General features: G+C 40.6%; 2 protein-coding genes across 2 annotated transcripts in view; one reads left to right on the plus strand and one right to left on the minus strand.

The window, feature by feature from the left end:
* LOC144602227 (tetraspanin-18-like) overlaps positions 1-17,739 on the plus strand; it is a 305,930-nt gene that overhangs the window by 17,842 nt on the left and 270,349 nt on the right. The gene's annotated exons all lie outside the window — the stretch shown is intronic.
* LOC144602465 (astacin-like metalloendopeptidase) overlaps positions 1-17,739 on the minus strand; it is an 81,483-nt gene that overhangs the window by 1,705 nt on the left and 62,039 nt on the right. The window contains exons 8-11 of the mRNA XM_078415612.1: positions 16,280-16,401; positions 8,021-8,139; positions 6,490-6,709; positions 6,297-6,406 (exon numbers count right to left, since the gene is read on the minus strand). Coding sequence (XP_078271738.1) covers positions 6,297-6,406; positions 6,490-6,709; positions 8,021-8,139; positions 16,280-16,401 — 571 coding nt within the window. The remainder of the gene's footprint in view (positions 1-6,296; positions 6,407-6,489; positions 6,710-8,020; positions 8,140-16,279; positions 16,402-17,739) is intronic.

Raw genomic sequence — 17,739 nt, forward strand, 5'->3', positions numbered from 1 at the left:
GGTCAGGGAGGTGACCAAAAACCCGATGGTCACTCTGCCAGAGTTCCTCTGTGAAGATGGAAAAACCATCCAGAAGAACAACTATATCTGCAGCACTCCACCAATCAGGCCTTTATGGTAGAGTGGCCAGATGGAAGCCACGCCTCAGTAAAAGACACATGACAGCCCGCTTGGAGTTTGCCAAAAGGTAACTAAAGGACTCTCAGACCATGAGAAACAAGATTCTAATGAAGTCTGATGAAATCAAGATTGAACTCTTTGGCCTGTATGCCAAGCGGCACCGCTCATCACCTGGCCAATACCTTACCCACGGTGAAGCATGGTGATGGCAGCATCATGTTGTGGGGATGTTTTTCAGCGGCAGGAACTGGGAAACTAGTCAGGATTGAGGGAAAGATGAAAGGAGCAAAGTACAGAGAGAAATCCTTGAAAACCTGCTCCAGAGCGTTCTAGACCTCAGACTGGGGCGGAGATTCACCTTCCAACAGCACAACGACCCTAAGCACACAGCCAAGACAACGCAGGAGTGGCTTCGTGACAAGTCTGTGAATGTCCTTGAGTGGCCCATCCAGAGCCCGGACTTGAACCCGATCGAACATCTCTGGAGGGACCTGAAAATAGCTATGCATCGACACTCCCCATCCAACCTGACAGAGCTTGAGAGGATCTGCAGAGAAGAATGGGAGAAATTACCCAAATACAGGTGTGCCAAGCGTGTAGCGTCATACCAAAGAAGACTTGAGGCTGTAATCTCTGCCAAAAGTGACTCAACAAAGTACTGAGTAAAGGGTCTGAATATTTATGTAAATGTGATATTTCAGTTATTTCTTTTTAATTACTTTGCAAAAATTTAATCCATTTTAAAATAAGGCTGTAACATAGCAAAATGTGGAAAAAGTGAAGGGGTCTGAATACTTTCTGAATACACTGTATCAGGAGTCGTCAAAGGTTATGAATTAACATTGAGAACCATAGAATTTTGTACAGCTGTCATTCCTTTAGCATGCCGTGCAAAAACCTGGAGGAAGTCATGGTATTGAATTCAAATTATAGTTAAAATTCCAAAACAAAAACAGTTAGGCAATATTTTACTGAACTGTATGCAAAAAAATAATTTCACTGTGCGTCTGTACAGATGATAATAAAGCACCATTCTCGATCGACCAGAATTAGCGGAAGAACTCAGCCTATCAAGTGGCATTTGTGACTGCTTGATTGGTTGAATTCTTCTAGCTTTTGTTTCAGATTCTTTCTTTTGTTTCAGATTCCTGCATCTTCAGTTTGAATTTTCTTTAGCCATTACTGTAACAGTCAGGAAACCAGTCCTGTTCATTGAGAAATGCAGAAGGGCAAGCCAAAAACAGCACTAAATAATTCAAAAAATGTTGTGCCAAACTGGCAAACTAATGTGGGATTCCCTAGGTGCTAAAAGAAAGGTGGCATGTAACAGACAGAGCTAAATGATCCCAAACTAAATAACTGGATCAGAGCTCTGCAGTTATACCACATCGAGTTGTGAATGTTGGCAGATTGAGACAAAGCACCCTGAAGCCTGAGTGTTTGTAACTGGAGACTTCAATCAAGCCAATCTCAGGGCGTTCTACCAAACTACTATTAGCATGTCTCTTGGCCCATCAGGGGCCAGAACACCCTCTGCTACATCAATAAAAATGCCTACTGCTCTGCGCCTCGGCCACATTTCAGGAAATCTGATCACCTAGCTGCGTTTCTACTCCCTGCCTACAAACAAAACTGACGCAGGAGGATCCGGTACAGAGAGTTGTTCAATGCTGGTTGGTGGACACGGATGACATCCTATGCAATTGCTTTGAGTCAGTGGACTGATCCATATTCAGGCCTTCTGCAGCCAACCAGAATCAGTACGCTACTACCGTGACGGACTTAATCAGCAAGTGCGTTGAGGAATGCATGCCAAAGAAGACAATTTGAGTGTTCCAGTCCACCAAGCAACCTTGATCTACTACAGTTTGCCGACCGCCAGAACAGGTCCATGGCTGATGGCATATCCCTGGCCCTACTCTCATCCCTGGAACATCTGGATAAGAGAGATATCTATGTCAGACTTGTAAACTCAAATTACTAAACTTGTAAACTCAAATTAGGGTGGGGGCAAATTTACTTTCGAAAAGTTGCCTGGGGTAAATGGGATGAAAAAGGTTGGGAACCCCTGGAATAGAGTATAGCTAGGTGTGGAGTCATGCATTTTGCAAGTAGGAATAAAGGCGTAGAGTATTTTCTAAATGGGGAGAGGATTCAGAAATCGAAGAATGGATTTGGGAGTGCTGGTGCAGGATCCCTAAAAGGTTAATTTGCAAGTTGAATCAGTAGTATGGAAGGCTAAGGTAAGGTTTGCCATTTATTTTGAGAGAACTAGAATATAAAAACAGGGATGTAATGCTGACGCTTTATGAGGGATTGGTCAGACCACATTTGGAATATTCCGAGCAATTCTGGGCTCCATATTTGAGGAAGAATGTGCTGGCTTTGGAGAGGGTCCAGAGGAGGTTTACGAGAATGATCCTTGGGATGATTGAATTAACCTATGATGAGCGTTTGGCAACATTGGACCTGTACTCGTTGGAGTTTAGAAGGATGTGAGGGGATCTTATTGAAACTTACCAAATACTGAAAGGCCTGGATAGATTGGGTGCGGAGGGGATGTTTACACTAGCGGAAGAGCCTAGAACTAGAGGGCACAGCCTTAGAATAAAAGGACTCAATTTTAGAAAGGAGATGAGTTTCTTTATTCAGAGGGTGGTGGATCTGTAGAATTTTTTGCCACAACCAGCTGTGGAGGCCAAATCATTGGGTATTTTTAAGGTGGAGATTGACAGATTCTTGATTAGTAAGGTTATGGGGAGAAGGCAGGAGAATGAGTTGAGAAGGAAAGATAGATCAGCCATGATTGAATGTAGAGTCGATGGGCCAAATGGTCTACTTCTACTCCTTTGACTTATGAACTTATGTATCTGTGCACTGTGGACGGCTCGATTGTAATCTTATATACTCTTTTCACTGACTGGGTAGCACGCAACAAAAAAGCTTTTTACTGATTACACTAGATTATTCATACGAGGAGCGGCTTTAAAACATGGACAATTTATGGGAGGAGGTTTCAGGAAGCTGAGGCCAGGATTTATAACCTCTTCAGCTGTTAATACTGAGTGGATGATCCATCTCTGCTTCTTCCCCACCATCATGGGACAAGTCATTAGAAAAGCTTTTGATAAGGTCCCACACAGGAGATTAGTGTGAAAAATTAGAACACATGCAGCGCCGGAGACTCAGGTTCGATCCTGACTACGGGTGCTGCACTGTAAGGAGTTTGTACGTTCTCCCTGTGACCTGCGTGGGTTTTCTCCGAGATCTTCTGTTTCCTCCCACACTCCAAAGACGTACAGGTATGTAGGTTAATTGGCTGGGTAAATGTAAAAATTGTCCCTAGTGGGTGTAGGATAGTGTTAATGTACGGGGATCGCTGGGCGGCACGGACTTGGTGGGCCGAAAAGGCCTGTTTCCGGCTGTATATATATGATATGATATGATATGGTATTGGGGGTAGGGTATCGACATGGATAGAAAGCTGGTTGGCAGACAGGAAGCAAAGAGTAGGAATTAATGGGTCCTTTGCAGAATGGCAGGCAGTGACTAGTGGGGTGCCGCAAGGCTCAGTGCCGGGACCCCAGTTATTACAATATATATTAACGATTTAGACGAAGGAATTAAAAGTAACTTCTACAAATTTGCAGATGACACAAAGCTGGGTGGCAGTGTGAGCTGCAAGGAGGATGCTATGAGGCTGCAGGGTCACTTAGATAGGTTGGGTGAATGGGCAGATGCATGGCAGATGCAGTACAATGTGGATAAATAAGTTATTCACTTTGGTGGCAAGAACAAGAAGGCAGATTATTATCTGAATGGTGTCACATTAGGAAAAGGGAAGGTGCAACGAGACTTGGGTGTCCTTGTACATCAGTCACGGAGAGTAAGCATGCAGGTACAGCAGGCAGTGAAGAAAGAAAATGGCATGTTGGCCTTCATAGCGAGAGAATTTGAGTATAGGAGCAAGGAGGTCCTACTACAGTTGAGACCACACCTGGAGTATTGTGTGCAGTTTTGGTCTCCTAATTTGAGGAAGGACATTCTTGCTATTGAGGGAATGCAGCAATGTAGAAACCCATTATGGTACGTACTGTTCACAAAAAGCAAGTTGACTTCAATCTGGCCCCTTAATGATGGATCTGACTACTTCACTGATCAGTAAAGTCTTGGAAAACATCAAATGTTGCCTGCTCACCAATGCTCTGTTAGGGTTTTGCCTGGATCACTCAGTACCTTAGGTCATCAAAACCATGTTCCAACCACTGACCAGAGATGGGTTGAGAGTAGTTGGCCTTGACATCAATGCATCTTTTGAACTTATGTGCACCTTGGAGCTCAGGTCAATGGTCTCATGTCTATGCTCTATGGACAGCAAATGAAAAGCACTCCAAATAGTTGGGATCATATCACAGAAAAGATGAATGTGATTGCTGGAGGTAAATCAACAGAGTTCTACAGAATTGCTGCAGTTCTTCATGGTATTGTCCTCACTCAACCATCTTCAACTCCTTTAACCGAGGGAAGCAGTTTGACTTCATTCAGGACCAAACTAGCCTACCTGGAAGCAACCTATCCGGATTCATTCCAGCTTGGAATGGCAACGGCTCTGTCCAAGACTACAAGAAATTGCAGAGAGTTGTGTACGTGGCTCAGTGTAATACACAAAGCCACCTTTCCTCCCTCACTATCGATTCCATCTATACTTCACACTGCCTTGGGAGAGCAGCCAACATAATCGAGGAAAACTCTCAACACTGTCATTCCCTCAAGAACAAAAACATGAAAGCGCATACCACTAATTTCAAGAACAGATTCTTCCCTGCTGCCATCAGACTCTTAAATGGATATCTCATATGGATACATTCTCCATAGTTGTAACAGTACATTTTGCACTCTTGTTTAGTTTCTTCTTTGCACTACCCAATATACTCATATATGGTTTGATTTGCCCAGATAACAGGCAAAACAAAGTTTTCCACCATATCCCGGTACAGGTTTTCCATAATAACCCAATATCAGCATTTGCCACCTCAGGTAACTGTCCTGAGGATTCAATGTAGACAAACAGCAATGCAATATGTTTACAAAGTAGATGAGAGCAACTTGCTCATCGAGTCAGCCACCATCTAATGAATAAGAAACAGAGAAAACATTTCAGCTTGATGACCCTTTGTCAGAAGGTTAATGAGTGTAAGGCAATGGATATTGTCTGCATGGACATTTGTAAGCATTTCACAGGATCCCTCATGGTTGGCTGATCCAGAAGATTAAGATGTATGGGATCCATTGTGACTTGGTAGTTGGGATTCCGATATAGTATTGATGACAAGAGGGTAGTGATGGAATGGTGTTTATTTTGGCTGGAGGTCAATGACCAGTGATGTTCCACAGGAGTCAGTGCTGAGACTTCTGTTATTTGTGAAATATATAAATGACTTGGATAAAAATATAAATGGGTTGGTTAGTAAGTTTGCATAATAAGTTTGAAGACTACATCAAATTGGAGGAGTTGTAGACAGTGAAGAATTCCTTTGACATTACTGTGTGATGCATTCATTGTTAAAAGCATTTTATTAAGTTTAATACTATCAAAATGCATAAAATCGTCTCTTGTGCCAGGATTTTACATAACTGAGCTACCTATTTAATGCAATAATAAATGCATTTTTTTACATGGGCTTGGGAAGTACACTTCTGGATCTTATATAAAAACATGTTTCAAACCTGATAGCCGTTTCCCTGCCACCTACATTTTCTCCTGCAAACTGACTGAAACCCTCACCCTGAAGGTAACCTGTATAATTATTTTGAGGGCAGGCAGTATTTAAGTGAGGCAGACTGGCTACAATTACCAAATATGTTCTGGTAGGTAGCAAATGAACACAAATGAAACTCATCCTGATCTCGCACTTTGTTTTTTCATCTATGGCCATTGTCCAACCATTTGTCAATTCAAACCCCTCTCATCTATATCCACCTATCATTTGCCAGGTTTTGTCCCTCCCGCACATCTCTTCCAGCTTTCTTCCCCCCCCCCCCCCGCCCCGCTACAATCAACCTGAAGCAGGGTCCCAACCCAAAACATCACCTATTTATGTTCTCCAGAGATACTGCCTGACCCGCTGAGTTACTCCCGCATTTTGTGTCTATTTTCTAGCAGGTTAATGTCAGACCTGATGGTTTCTTTCAGTCAGCACAACCCAAAAGCAGCGATTCTGGAGGGACAGTATAGACATACTTTGAACACGCCCATGTTTGGCGTTCATCATAGCTCCACAATGAACTGGAAGATAAAACACAGTACAAAGTTAAAACTTAGAAAACCGCAAAGATAATTAATTTCAAATGATACTTTAAGAATATTACTCAGTTTGTAAGTGGCAACAAAACCAGGTGCTTGTAACCTCCAATTGGTAACGAACTTAATAAATAATTCATTTCGACTTGATATCACAGCTGGATTCTCTTCACCACAAGTTGGACCATCTAGGACACGTGTATGATCATCGGCACCATCGTAGATTATTAAATGATCGAGGCACCGTCTAGATTCACTTACTCTAAATACTGAAAATTCTAATAAAATCTATGGAAAAAAAAGAACACATTAGCAAATTCTGTCATTCCAAAAGTAGCCATGGTTACACGCACAGTGGAACATTTCAAAATATAACGTTTTTTTTACATGAAACACAAAACTCAGGTGATGTTCAATGTAGTTTATGGGATACATTTCAGCTATTACACCACATGTTAGACCAGAAATTTGCTCCTACAGAATGCATAAATCATTTCCCAAAGATTTGAGATAGGGAATAAAATTTGCTCTCATTCATTTATAGGGAATAAAGGTAATAAACAAAAAACAAAGTTATTTCAACTTGCAGCTATTGCCGCATGTCCAGATGACACATCTTTATGTTGCAGAAAATGGCAATACAGATGGTTTTCGAGTAATTTAACCACCCTCCGCCTCCCTCCCCCCCGGCCTGGACCACACCCTACCCTGTAATGTGGGGGTCTTAAATTAAACGCACAAGATCACATTAGATATCACAAGGAGGAACATGCTCAATTTTTCAACAGTTCATTCACATTTGTATGTTCTCCAGAACACCAAGGCTTAAATTAAGTTTTATTTTCTACTTTTTCTTTAAATTTTAACCTGCCTGGTGCAGAGTACACAATTGCTGCTGACTCTCATGGTTTGATAGTGGTTGCAATTACCCACCAGTATACCAGTAAGTAGTGGAGTGGGAATCCACTGGTGACACAAAGGAAACTTTCAGTCATATTTGTTGTCTCTCCTTTCCTCTTTTTTAATCTGTTTTTGTGTCATCTGTTACCTTCTTCTGTGCCTTTATACTTCACTTCTGACTACTTTGTTCTCTCTAAATAATTTTTGTTTCTGTACTTAATCATGCATATATTTTTTCCAGCAATCCTCTCCCACGTGCTTTCATTCTTGTTCCTTCCATTTATATTCAATCTCTGTGCTAATGTTTTGCCATCTCAAAACAGTTCAACCAAAATACTGGGTCAGAGCAAATGGTGCTAAAATGACCCAATTCTGAAGTAAATTTATGTAGTTCCTCTCTCTCTATCCTAAATGTTACCTTGGTAAAATAACTTACATGTTAGACTTATCTTGGACACTCCAGGCACAATGGAAGATTTACTTTGCATTGCTAATTATTTTAACCAATTTAAGTGATTAACAGCAACAATTACTATAAAATTAGAAAGAACTTTCCATCTCCTTGTTCAGATGGTACTCAAAGTGACAAAAAGGAAATTTTATGCTCCTCTTTCAATACTCCTCCACGATTATCTTTTGTTTTCTGGCAAAATGCAAATTAGAAATGATGTCTTGTATTTAGTTTCCATTGCTGTTTACCTTGTAACGGTCAAGTATCCTAATCAGCCAGTTGCATTTCAAATTGTTGGGATAAAGTCCTGGGAAATTTGGAGATGTTATAATTCCAATTTTGGTCTGCATTATATGTCCACATACATCTGAAAATAATAATTAAAATATTAATTATATATATGATTATGCCAAATTACTTTAGTTCAAAACTAATGTTCAGTCCGTACTGGAATTTTATGACTGAAGTAAGAAGCACCTAGACTGATGACTATGCATCAGAACTCACACAATTGGTTCCGAAAAGAGGTTATCAACCCGAAATGTTAATTCTGTTCCCTAACCAATCAAGTGTTTCATGCATTTTCTCCTTTCTTTTAAAGCAGTTTCCAGTATCTGCTATATTTTGCATTATACCAGGAAATAAAATAGTGCCACTAATGATGTTTACCATTTTTACTGCTACTTTGTTTTAGCCTGTCACTGATATTAGCTGGGCACTTTGAGGATATGTGAGGTTACAAAGTGGAGGCTGTCTATTAACATGGAAACTGATCACAATTAAATATTGGTCACAAATTAGGTTTACCTTTGATAGATTATGTAAAAAATTATGTACACAATAAATTATGCATCTATTATATTCATATAAACATTAGTAATAGGAGCCGTAGTAGTCCATATTCCAAGTCAAGCCAGCTCTGTCTCTATCTTCATACCTGATCTGATCTACAACCTCAACTACTCCCCTTAACCTTCATCATCACCTACAGATCGTCTGGCTGTCTCAGTCTTGAATACATTTAATGATGCAGCCTCCAGCGCTTATTGACACAGAGAATCACAAATATCCATGACCTTCTGAGAGTAGAAACCTTTATAATGTTCCAGTTCCCTAATTCCAGATTTCCCGTTGAAAATAAAAAACATCCTTGATACATCTCTGTCTCATCAACTAGATTCTCCTCTCATTTATCTTAATTCCAATGCAAAAAGTTCAGCCTCCTCAACCTTCTCTTCACAAGACAACCCCTTCATCCAAGCATCAACCTAATAAACCTCTAAACCTACAATTATAGTGTGATGCAGCAGATAGCAAGGACTATTTAATTAGATTAGAATGGTGATATTATACAGCCTACTATGTTTATTAACACTTTCTAATATATGCAAATAACATGGTTAAAAACCACTGGAGTGGTGTTGAATGATGTGTTAAATAGCACTATTAAAGCTTGTTTGCTAGTGAGATTTCTCACGTGACAGGAAGTTATTTTATTGCATAAAAGGATTTTCTACAGTTGGCTGTTACCTTTGGATTAAGGTTGTTGGTGTGTGAAGGATTAGAAGCAGAAAAAATATTCTAACATTTGCGGTTTCCAGGAGTCCCGTCCAGCAGAAGGAATGTGAAAACACAATTTTTCTTTGATCAATTCTCTTTATCGAGTTCACATCACAAGATTAGAAATTGTTCAGCCAGAGCTGAACACACTTCTCGGCATCTGCATATAATGGCGTCTTGCGCTTCTTGCACTTCTTGTGCATCTTGTGCTTGGTGGTGGAAAGATTGGTGGAAACAGGGGCGCGTCGTGAACGTTCTTTCCTTGACGCTCTGATCAATTGAGTGGGCTTCTCCTGTGGTTGTGGCATTGAGTGTCTTGTATTTGTTTCTGCCATTGGCCTTCACTCTCAGGAGAGCTGTTGTTTACTTTAATAAGGCAAGATTTTAAAAAACTAATTGTGGAATAAGATTACTTTATTAAATTGGTTTATTGTAGCATAATTTTGTTCTAATGTTTTGCAACAACAATGCATAATTTATTTTTCTCAAACAAGACCAAAACTGTAGATAACACAGTGTGGACTTAGTGTTATAAGATTTTGCTAAGGTATTATTCTGTCCTCTTTCCACCAAAAATCAACAATCCATTTGCTTCCTAAAAATCTGAAAGCTTATTATTTTTTTAAATGGCTTTGCACCCTTGTAAATCAATAATGTAGATTACAAATAGTTGAGGCTACAATATTGCTCCTTCCGCCAATCTAGTTACAATTTACGAATTGAAAATGATCTTATTCTGAAACTGCTTAGCTTACCTGCTATCTAAACCAGAATACCATTGCGTAGGCTCCTATTTTGTAGCATTTTATTGAATATCTAGAATTTCAGTACATTAATTTACAGGTTCCGCTCTCTATCCTGATGCTTGTATCCTTCAAGAATGAGAATATCTGAAATATTTCCTTTTATAAATACCCATTGCCTCTGCATTCTAGATTGTATTCTTTTTAAATGTGATTCATACTTTAACTGCCATTAGGTTTATGTTTCAAATTTAATTTTCATCATTCTTGTACTGAATATGAAATTCTTATTATTAAGATCACTCTTCCCTGGTAGATCCTTCATCATAAGAACAAATGTATGTTCAGACAAGACTTGTAACTTTATATGTTTGCCACTTTTTTTCATTGCATCTGTTTGCAAGTGCACACTTGCTTTGGAACATTATATCACTTTGACTTTCATTGTTTCTTTCTCCTGTTATTTGTGTTCTGTCTAAATTTCCCATCTCCTGAACTCCCCTTAACACCTGGGCCATCACCTATAATTTAGTTTAAAGCCACATGAATAGCCTTAATTATTTGATCAGATTTCCAGAATCTAGTTTTTTTTTTCATTTAAGCTCCTCACTTGCTTTGTTTAAAAAAAAGATGTACATCACCATCAAAATGTAAGTGGGTGATAAATACTTGTAATGGCAATTCCTAAAAGGATAGTGAAGGTTCAGGGTGCAATCCCAAGCTTCCTGCCACTGTCTCTGTAGTAGAAGGCAGAAGATCCTTGTTTTTTCATTAACATTTTCATTTCATTCATGGACTTGATTTTATACAGCAGTAAAACCGGGAAAATGAGACTACACTTAAATTATCCAATAGTAAGTGAAATATACAAAGGAAATGCATGATGGGTTGAGCAAGAGCTAAATCTTTAAAGTAAGATGCATATTTAAGAACACTAAACATATTTGTGTAATGAAGGGATTCTGCTACAAGGAGATAGTGGATGTACAAAGCTTATTTTTTGTTGTTATATGTTTAAGGTGAAAGGGGAAATATTTAATAGGAATATGAGGGGTAACTTTCTCACACAGAGTGGTGGGTGTATGGAATGAGCTGCCAGATGAGGTAGTTGAGGCAGGGATTATTGCAATGTTTAAGAAACAATTAAACAGGTACATGGATAGGACAAGGTTGAAGGGATATGGGGCAAATGTAGGCAGGACTAATATAGATGGGATATGTATGTTGGTTTGGGCATGTTGGGTCAAAAGCCCCATTTCCATGCTGTTTGACTCTGTGACTTTATATTAATGAAGTGAGAATGAAGGATGATATTGAAACCATATTCAATTCTTTGGTGCCTTGACACTTTTAGAGATTCCATCTGAGAGAGCTTGGAGAAATAGAGGTTGTGAATCTAGAATTACTTCTCCAGTATTTTGCTTTTGTATTAATCCACAGCCAGAAACACCCTCTTTGAAGTTCTAATTTCTTGTCCAAATGGAATTCTGTTCAGCTACCTTGTTCAATACATTCTACCCACCAATTCCTATTTTTGATCAGATATTATAAAAACTCACTTGCGTAGCCGCTTCTCAGTTAATGTCTACAGCTCAGCCTTACTCTGTAGATTTCATCTGTTTCCACTGTTAATGAAGATTCAAGAATAATGTGACATACTTCCATCTGTACAAATATAATCTCCCAATTATTATCACCTGCTCAATCTTTCTCAAGCATGCACTGGTCTTCACCTTCAATAAAAGATAAATGCTGGAATCACCCAGCAGATTAGGCAGAATTTGGAAAGAGAGTGAATGTTTCAGGTCAAAAATGCTTCACTGGAATACTTGACCTCCTGAGGTTGCTAAGACTTTCTGTTTTCCAGGATCTGCAGTTTTTTAGATTTTTTACTTTTTTGGATATACATGTTGTTTATAACTCTTGGTGTCATCATTTTCCAGGAATTTTTAAGTCTATGATCCTCAAATCCCAGCAAAGTTCATGTACTTATGGCGCTGCTTATGGAAACATTTTCTGCTGTTGCAGGCTCAATGATAACAGTTCTTTCCTTGTGTAACTCTCCTGTTGACTTTATTGTGCTCAATCCCGAAGATGAAACTTGAAAATTGTTGGAGTGTAACCTTGCAGCAATGCAATCTAGCTTTGAGGGCAAAGGCATGAACTGGTGTGCAAGCACAGATGTATTATGAAGGGAAGATATTGGGTAATGAGAATCCATTTGGCAGGGGTTAGAATCCCCGTTTTAAGAAAAATTGCATTTTGTGCTGGGTTCCTTATGGTGCAAATAGCTTCTGCTGCAACAATATGTAATTGGAGCAACATGAGAGGAAGGAACCAAGGAAAGTACGGATAGCACATACCTTACAATATACAACAAACCTCAAGTTTTCTTCAACCACAACCTTCAACCTCAGTTGGCCTAGCAATCTGCTGCTGCCAATACCAATAGTGGGATCCAAAGCTGTTATGTCAACAGTCTAAGCTTACATGGTTTATGTCAGAACTTCAGTGCAGCACAGATGTTCAGAGGCTGCTGTGAATGCTAGAATGAAGGCTGTGGCATCTTCCATTGGGTATTGCACTATGGTCAGTTCCTGTAGTTTTGACGTGTAGCTGGCCACCAATTCTGTGGTGGAAAGTTAGGCTTCATGCTCCAAATGAGATTGTGTGCAAGGTCACAGTTGGATTCTCCTATGAACATCCCACGGAAACTCAGGCTGAACAACTCCCCAAGTATATCAACATGCATGTCTTTTAGTCTTCGGGAGGACGATCCATTGTGAGTCCTCTTGAATTGAATCTTTAGTGAGTCCTTTTGAATTGAAATGGTCCTTGCCTTCAGCCTCTGGGAATCACCAACTTGAATCCAGTAACCACCCATGCAGAAACATGATTGCCAATGCCTTTTCCTGCAGTCAATTTCTGGGCATCAAAATGACTCTGCCAGTCTACTGATGCAGGCAAGTGTTGAATATGTGTTGCCATTGCCACTGACCTCAAAGCACGAGGTCATTTATCCTTTCCCAGCACAGGAGGAAATACTTGGGGTATCACTTCCTATTTACCTATTTGTCCACTTTCTCACATCACACCCTCTCTCTTCCCCCTCCCACCCAACCTCTCCACCAGAGTTTCTGCCTTTTTCTGGGTCCTCAGAACAGACTTCAAGTCTTGCTCTTTGAGAAACAAGGAACTGCAGATGCTGGTTTATCAAGACACAAATGCTGGAGTAACACAGCAGGTCAAGCAGCATCTTTGGAGAACGTGGATAGGTGACTTTTCAGGTCGGGACCCTTCTTCAGACTAATGGATCCTGCGAAAGTGAAAAAAAACGTGATTTTCTTTGTTCACTGGGTCCGTGGAGATCGAAATGTAAGTTTTTGTACTGGTAAACAGAATTAAGTAAGTTTCTTGTGCAATATTAGAATGCAAGCTGTGATATTTTGAATGAATGAATGAATAAGTTTGTTGGCCAAGTATGTGCATATACAAGGAGTGTGCTCTGCTCACAAATGACAACACAAACATACAGTTAACAATTAAGAATAAAACATAACCACATCAAAATAAGGATACAACATTACGGTCTAAACATGTGGGTGAAAATAAACCAGAGCAAAAAAGAGACTACAGACTTTGGTTATTGAGTAGAGCTGCTACTCGTGGAAAAAAAGCTGTTTTTATGTCTGACTGTGGCTGCTTTGACAGTCGGAGTCGCCTTCCAGAGGGAAGTGCTTCAAAGATTTTGTGGCCAGGGTGAGAGGGGTCAGAGATGACCTTGCCCACTCGCTTCCTGGCCCTTGCAGTGTACAGTTCGTCAATGAGGGGAAGGTTGCAGCCAACAACCTTCTCAGCTGATCGAATAATCCGTTACAGCCTCAGGATGTCGTGCTCGGTGGCTGAGCCAAACCAGACCATGATGGAGAAGGTGAGGAGGGATTCAATGATAACAGTATAGAATTGGGCCATCATTGCCTGTGGCAGATTGTGTTTCCTCAGTTGCCGCAGGAAGTACATCCTCTGTTGGGCCTGTGGAGTCGATGGTGGCCCCCCATTTAAGGTCCCTGGAGATGCTGGTTCCAAGGAACTTAAATGACTCCACAGATGTGACTGTGGGGCTGTTGATGGTGAGTGGGGGAGGGAGGGGGATCTCTTCGAAAGTCTACAATCAGTTTCACTGTCTTAAGAGCATTGAGCTCCAGGTTTTGCGATGGCACCAGGACGCCAGCTGTGTCACTTCCCGTCTGTAGGCAGATCCCTCCCCAACCTGGATCAGTCCAATCAGGGTTGTGTCATCCACAAACTTGAGGAGCTTGACAGAGGAGTCTGTGGAGGTGCAGTCGTTGGTGTAGAGAGAGTAAAGAAGAGGGGAGAGTACGCAGCCTTGCGGTGCTCCCATGCTGAGGGTCTGCTGGTCCAAGATGTGCTTTCCCAGCCTCACACGTTGCTTCCTGTCTGTCAGGAAGTTGATGATCTATTGAGAAAGGGGTTCAGGCACAGTCAACTGGGAGAGTTTGGAGTGTAGTAGCTCTGGCACAATGGTGTTAAATGCAGAGCTAAAGTCCACAAACAGAATCCTGGCATAGGTCCCCTTGCGGTCGAGGAGCTGGAGGATGAAGTGCAGGCCTAGGTTGACTGTGTCATCCACCGATCTATTGGCTCTGTATGCAAACTGCAGAGGGTCCAGCAGGGGGCTTTGTTATGTTTTTCAGCTGCGGCAGCACGTCTTTCAAAGGTCCTCATGACCAGAGGTCAGTGCGACAGGCCTGTATTTTGTTAAAGTTGTTGGCAGTTAAAAGGAGTATGACATAAAGGACCCGACACTCAAAAATTATACTTGCCTAGTCTTGGTGTGGTTCTTGAAATATGGTTCTTGAAATATGATTTGCTTGGTTAGCTTTAGTTCTCTTACTGAGATAAAATATCTATTCACTGAAAACCATTTTAAAGAACAGATAGGTAAGTGTTGGACGGGGAGGGGGGGGGGGGGGATGGGAGATGAGGAAGGTAACGATTCATCTTGCTACTAAATGCCATGTCCTCATGCATGGCATTAGCTGAATTGTTTGTCCAATTTGGCTATGGACAAACAAATAACATTGTACAAGAATTGATGTCATGATTGTCTTTTTCTACATGATATACGCTTGCAACCCAGATGCTGCTACCTTTGCTAATTAGCCTGATATTGAGAGTCACAATAAAAATGCCTGTTTCTGATTTAAATAAGAAATTCATGGTAAAGCAGAGCTGCCAACCTTGTCAAACCAAAAAAAAGGAACACAGATGGTAAAAAAAATGAATTTTTAGTGAAAAAAATGAATTTTGCAGTTTAACAAAACTTACAACTATGCGCAATACAGGATGGACTTTCAATACAGGAAAATGTGATGTCCAGTGCTCAAGCTGTTATCTCCATCGTTTATCTATATTAAATAATCCACAATGGTTTAATCCAACAAAGTACATGTATCTAGTGTTTCATTTTCGGTCCTCAAACTAAGTCAACAGATGTTCTAATGTATGTTTGTCCATTCCTATTCAGTCCTCGCCAGAGAGCTTTTTGTTATAAGCAGTGGTTGCCTGTTTGCACTTCTCCAGAAGCCTTTCACTGAACTTCACTTGATGACAACTGTGTTTTTAGCACAGCAATACACTTTCTGTGTGAGGAAATCTGATAGTGTTTGTGTGCGAGGACTTAGGCAAAATTCAGTGGAGTTTTTCCTTACTTAAACTGGCAATTTTAAAACAATGCCTTTGGTCAACAGAGTGATTTTCAGCGATGCAGTTGTGTTTATTTTGTTTCTTGGTGGTTAATGAAGTTGCACAGCCTTAAAATGACAACGATTAGAGAAGTTCGTCTGAAGCCCTGTCTCCTCCCCCCTCCCCCTCACTCCATCCCACTCAACCCCCAATATCCTCCCTCCCCCCCCACCATCCTTAGGAGATCGATTTAAACTTTAAAATGTGAATAACTTAAAAAATATAACACCGATTTCAATGAAACTTCTTCCATTAGCAGTAGGATGACGGTGAGTAAGGTGGGCCTAAAATTGTTGCACCATCGTGTACTGTTTTGGCTATTGTTCAGGAACAAACAAACAAACGAGAGTTTTTGTATATAGATTATGTGAAAATATGAGTTCCAATAACCCTGAAGAGCATATACTCTAATTAGAATACCATGTACTTTACACGTACCACAATTATACAATTTGTTAATCTTTAAAACATCCTTCGTGGTAAGTCCTCGAATTTGTCCAATTCTGGCATTTGTATCCACTGGCATTAGAGTAGGAAGATTATTTTTGGAAAAAGCAGTTCTGCAATAAAAAATAATTAGATTATTTATGTATCTTTCCATTCACTTTGTAATGGAGAAAGAAAAGTTAGAGTATTTTCTAACTATTGGGAGACTACTGGGAGAAAAAAAAATTTGGGAACCAAGTGTAATGAAATACATGATTTCACTTGGTGAAAGCTGTGATACTGATTAGTGAGCTTTGTATTTCACCTTTGGTAGGTACCAATGAAGCAGCAAATAAAAGTCTAAACCTTTAGAACATGGAAAAGTACTGTACAGGAACAGATAATTTCATCTGCCTGCTCACGATCCATATCCATTCAATCACTGAATGTTATTCTAAAAGCATCCAAAGTAATGAGAAGCTTAAAGAAATTGGTATTGGCAAAAAAAGGGCATCTATGGAAACAAATCTCCAGGACTTTATGAACTACATTCCAGAGTTTTGAAAGAACTAGCTTCCAAAATTCCATAGATTCAAGAACAGTTTCTAAATTGCAAGAGTAGCGAATGTAATTAAAATGGTTGAGAGAGACATTATTGAAGTGGCCACACGGTATTTGGAAATTAGTAGGATTAGGCAAAATAAATGTGGATTTATTAAAAGAAAACTGAGACGGTATACAAGAGTCGCCAGGTTTTGGCACCATTTTCAACTCTGTTGTTCATATCATATCATATCATATCATATATATACAGCCGGAAACAGGCCTTTTCGGCCCTCCAAGTCCGTGCCGCCCAGTGATCCCCATACATTAACACTATCCTACACCCACTAGGGACAATTTTTACATTTACCCAGCCAATTAACCTACATACCTGTACGTCTTTGGAGTGTGGGAGGAAACCGAAGATCTCGGAGAAAACCCACGCAGGTCACGGGGAGAACGTACAAACTCCTTACAGTGCAGCACCCGTAGTCAGGATCGAACCTGTCTCCGGCGCTGCATTCGCTGTAAAGCAGCAACTCTACCGCTGCGCTACCGTGCCGCCCATAAGGGTAGAGTTCTTAGCCTGCCTAATAAAGGCCTGTTGTCCTGGTAGCGTTGCAGGGTCAGCTTGGCCAAGCAAAGCTGTTAGTGTCCTCCACTGCTGCTCCATCAGGTTGCGTCTGGCCTGCACACTCAGTCTCGCGGGGTGGTGCCCAATCCAGTCAAGCCCCAGTCTTCTACAGGGCCTCCACTGTCCCACTCAACCATCACCTCCTTCCAGATGTGCACATTGGCCAATGAACTGTTGTAGATGGGGCATGTTGGTCGACGTGGGAAAGTTGGTCTGAAGGGCCCGTTTCCACGCTCTATGACTCTATAAGTATGGTATAGTGTAGGAATGGGATGATCTGCTGCTTATACTGCAC

The sequence above is a fragment of the Rhinoraja longicauda genome, chromosome 18, assembly GCF_053455715.1.
Source record: "Rhinoraja longicauda isolate Sanriku21f chromosome 18, sRhiLon1.1, whole genome shotgun sequence".
NCBI lineage: Eukaryota > Metazoa > Chordata > Chondrichthyes > Rajiformes > Arhynchobatidae > Rhinoraja > Rhinoraja longicauda.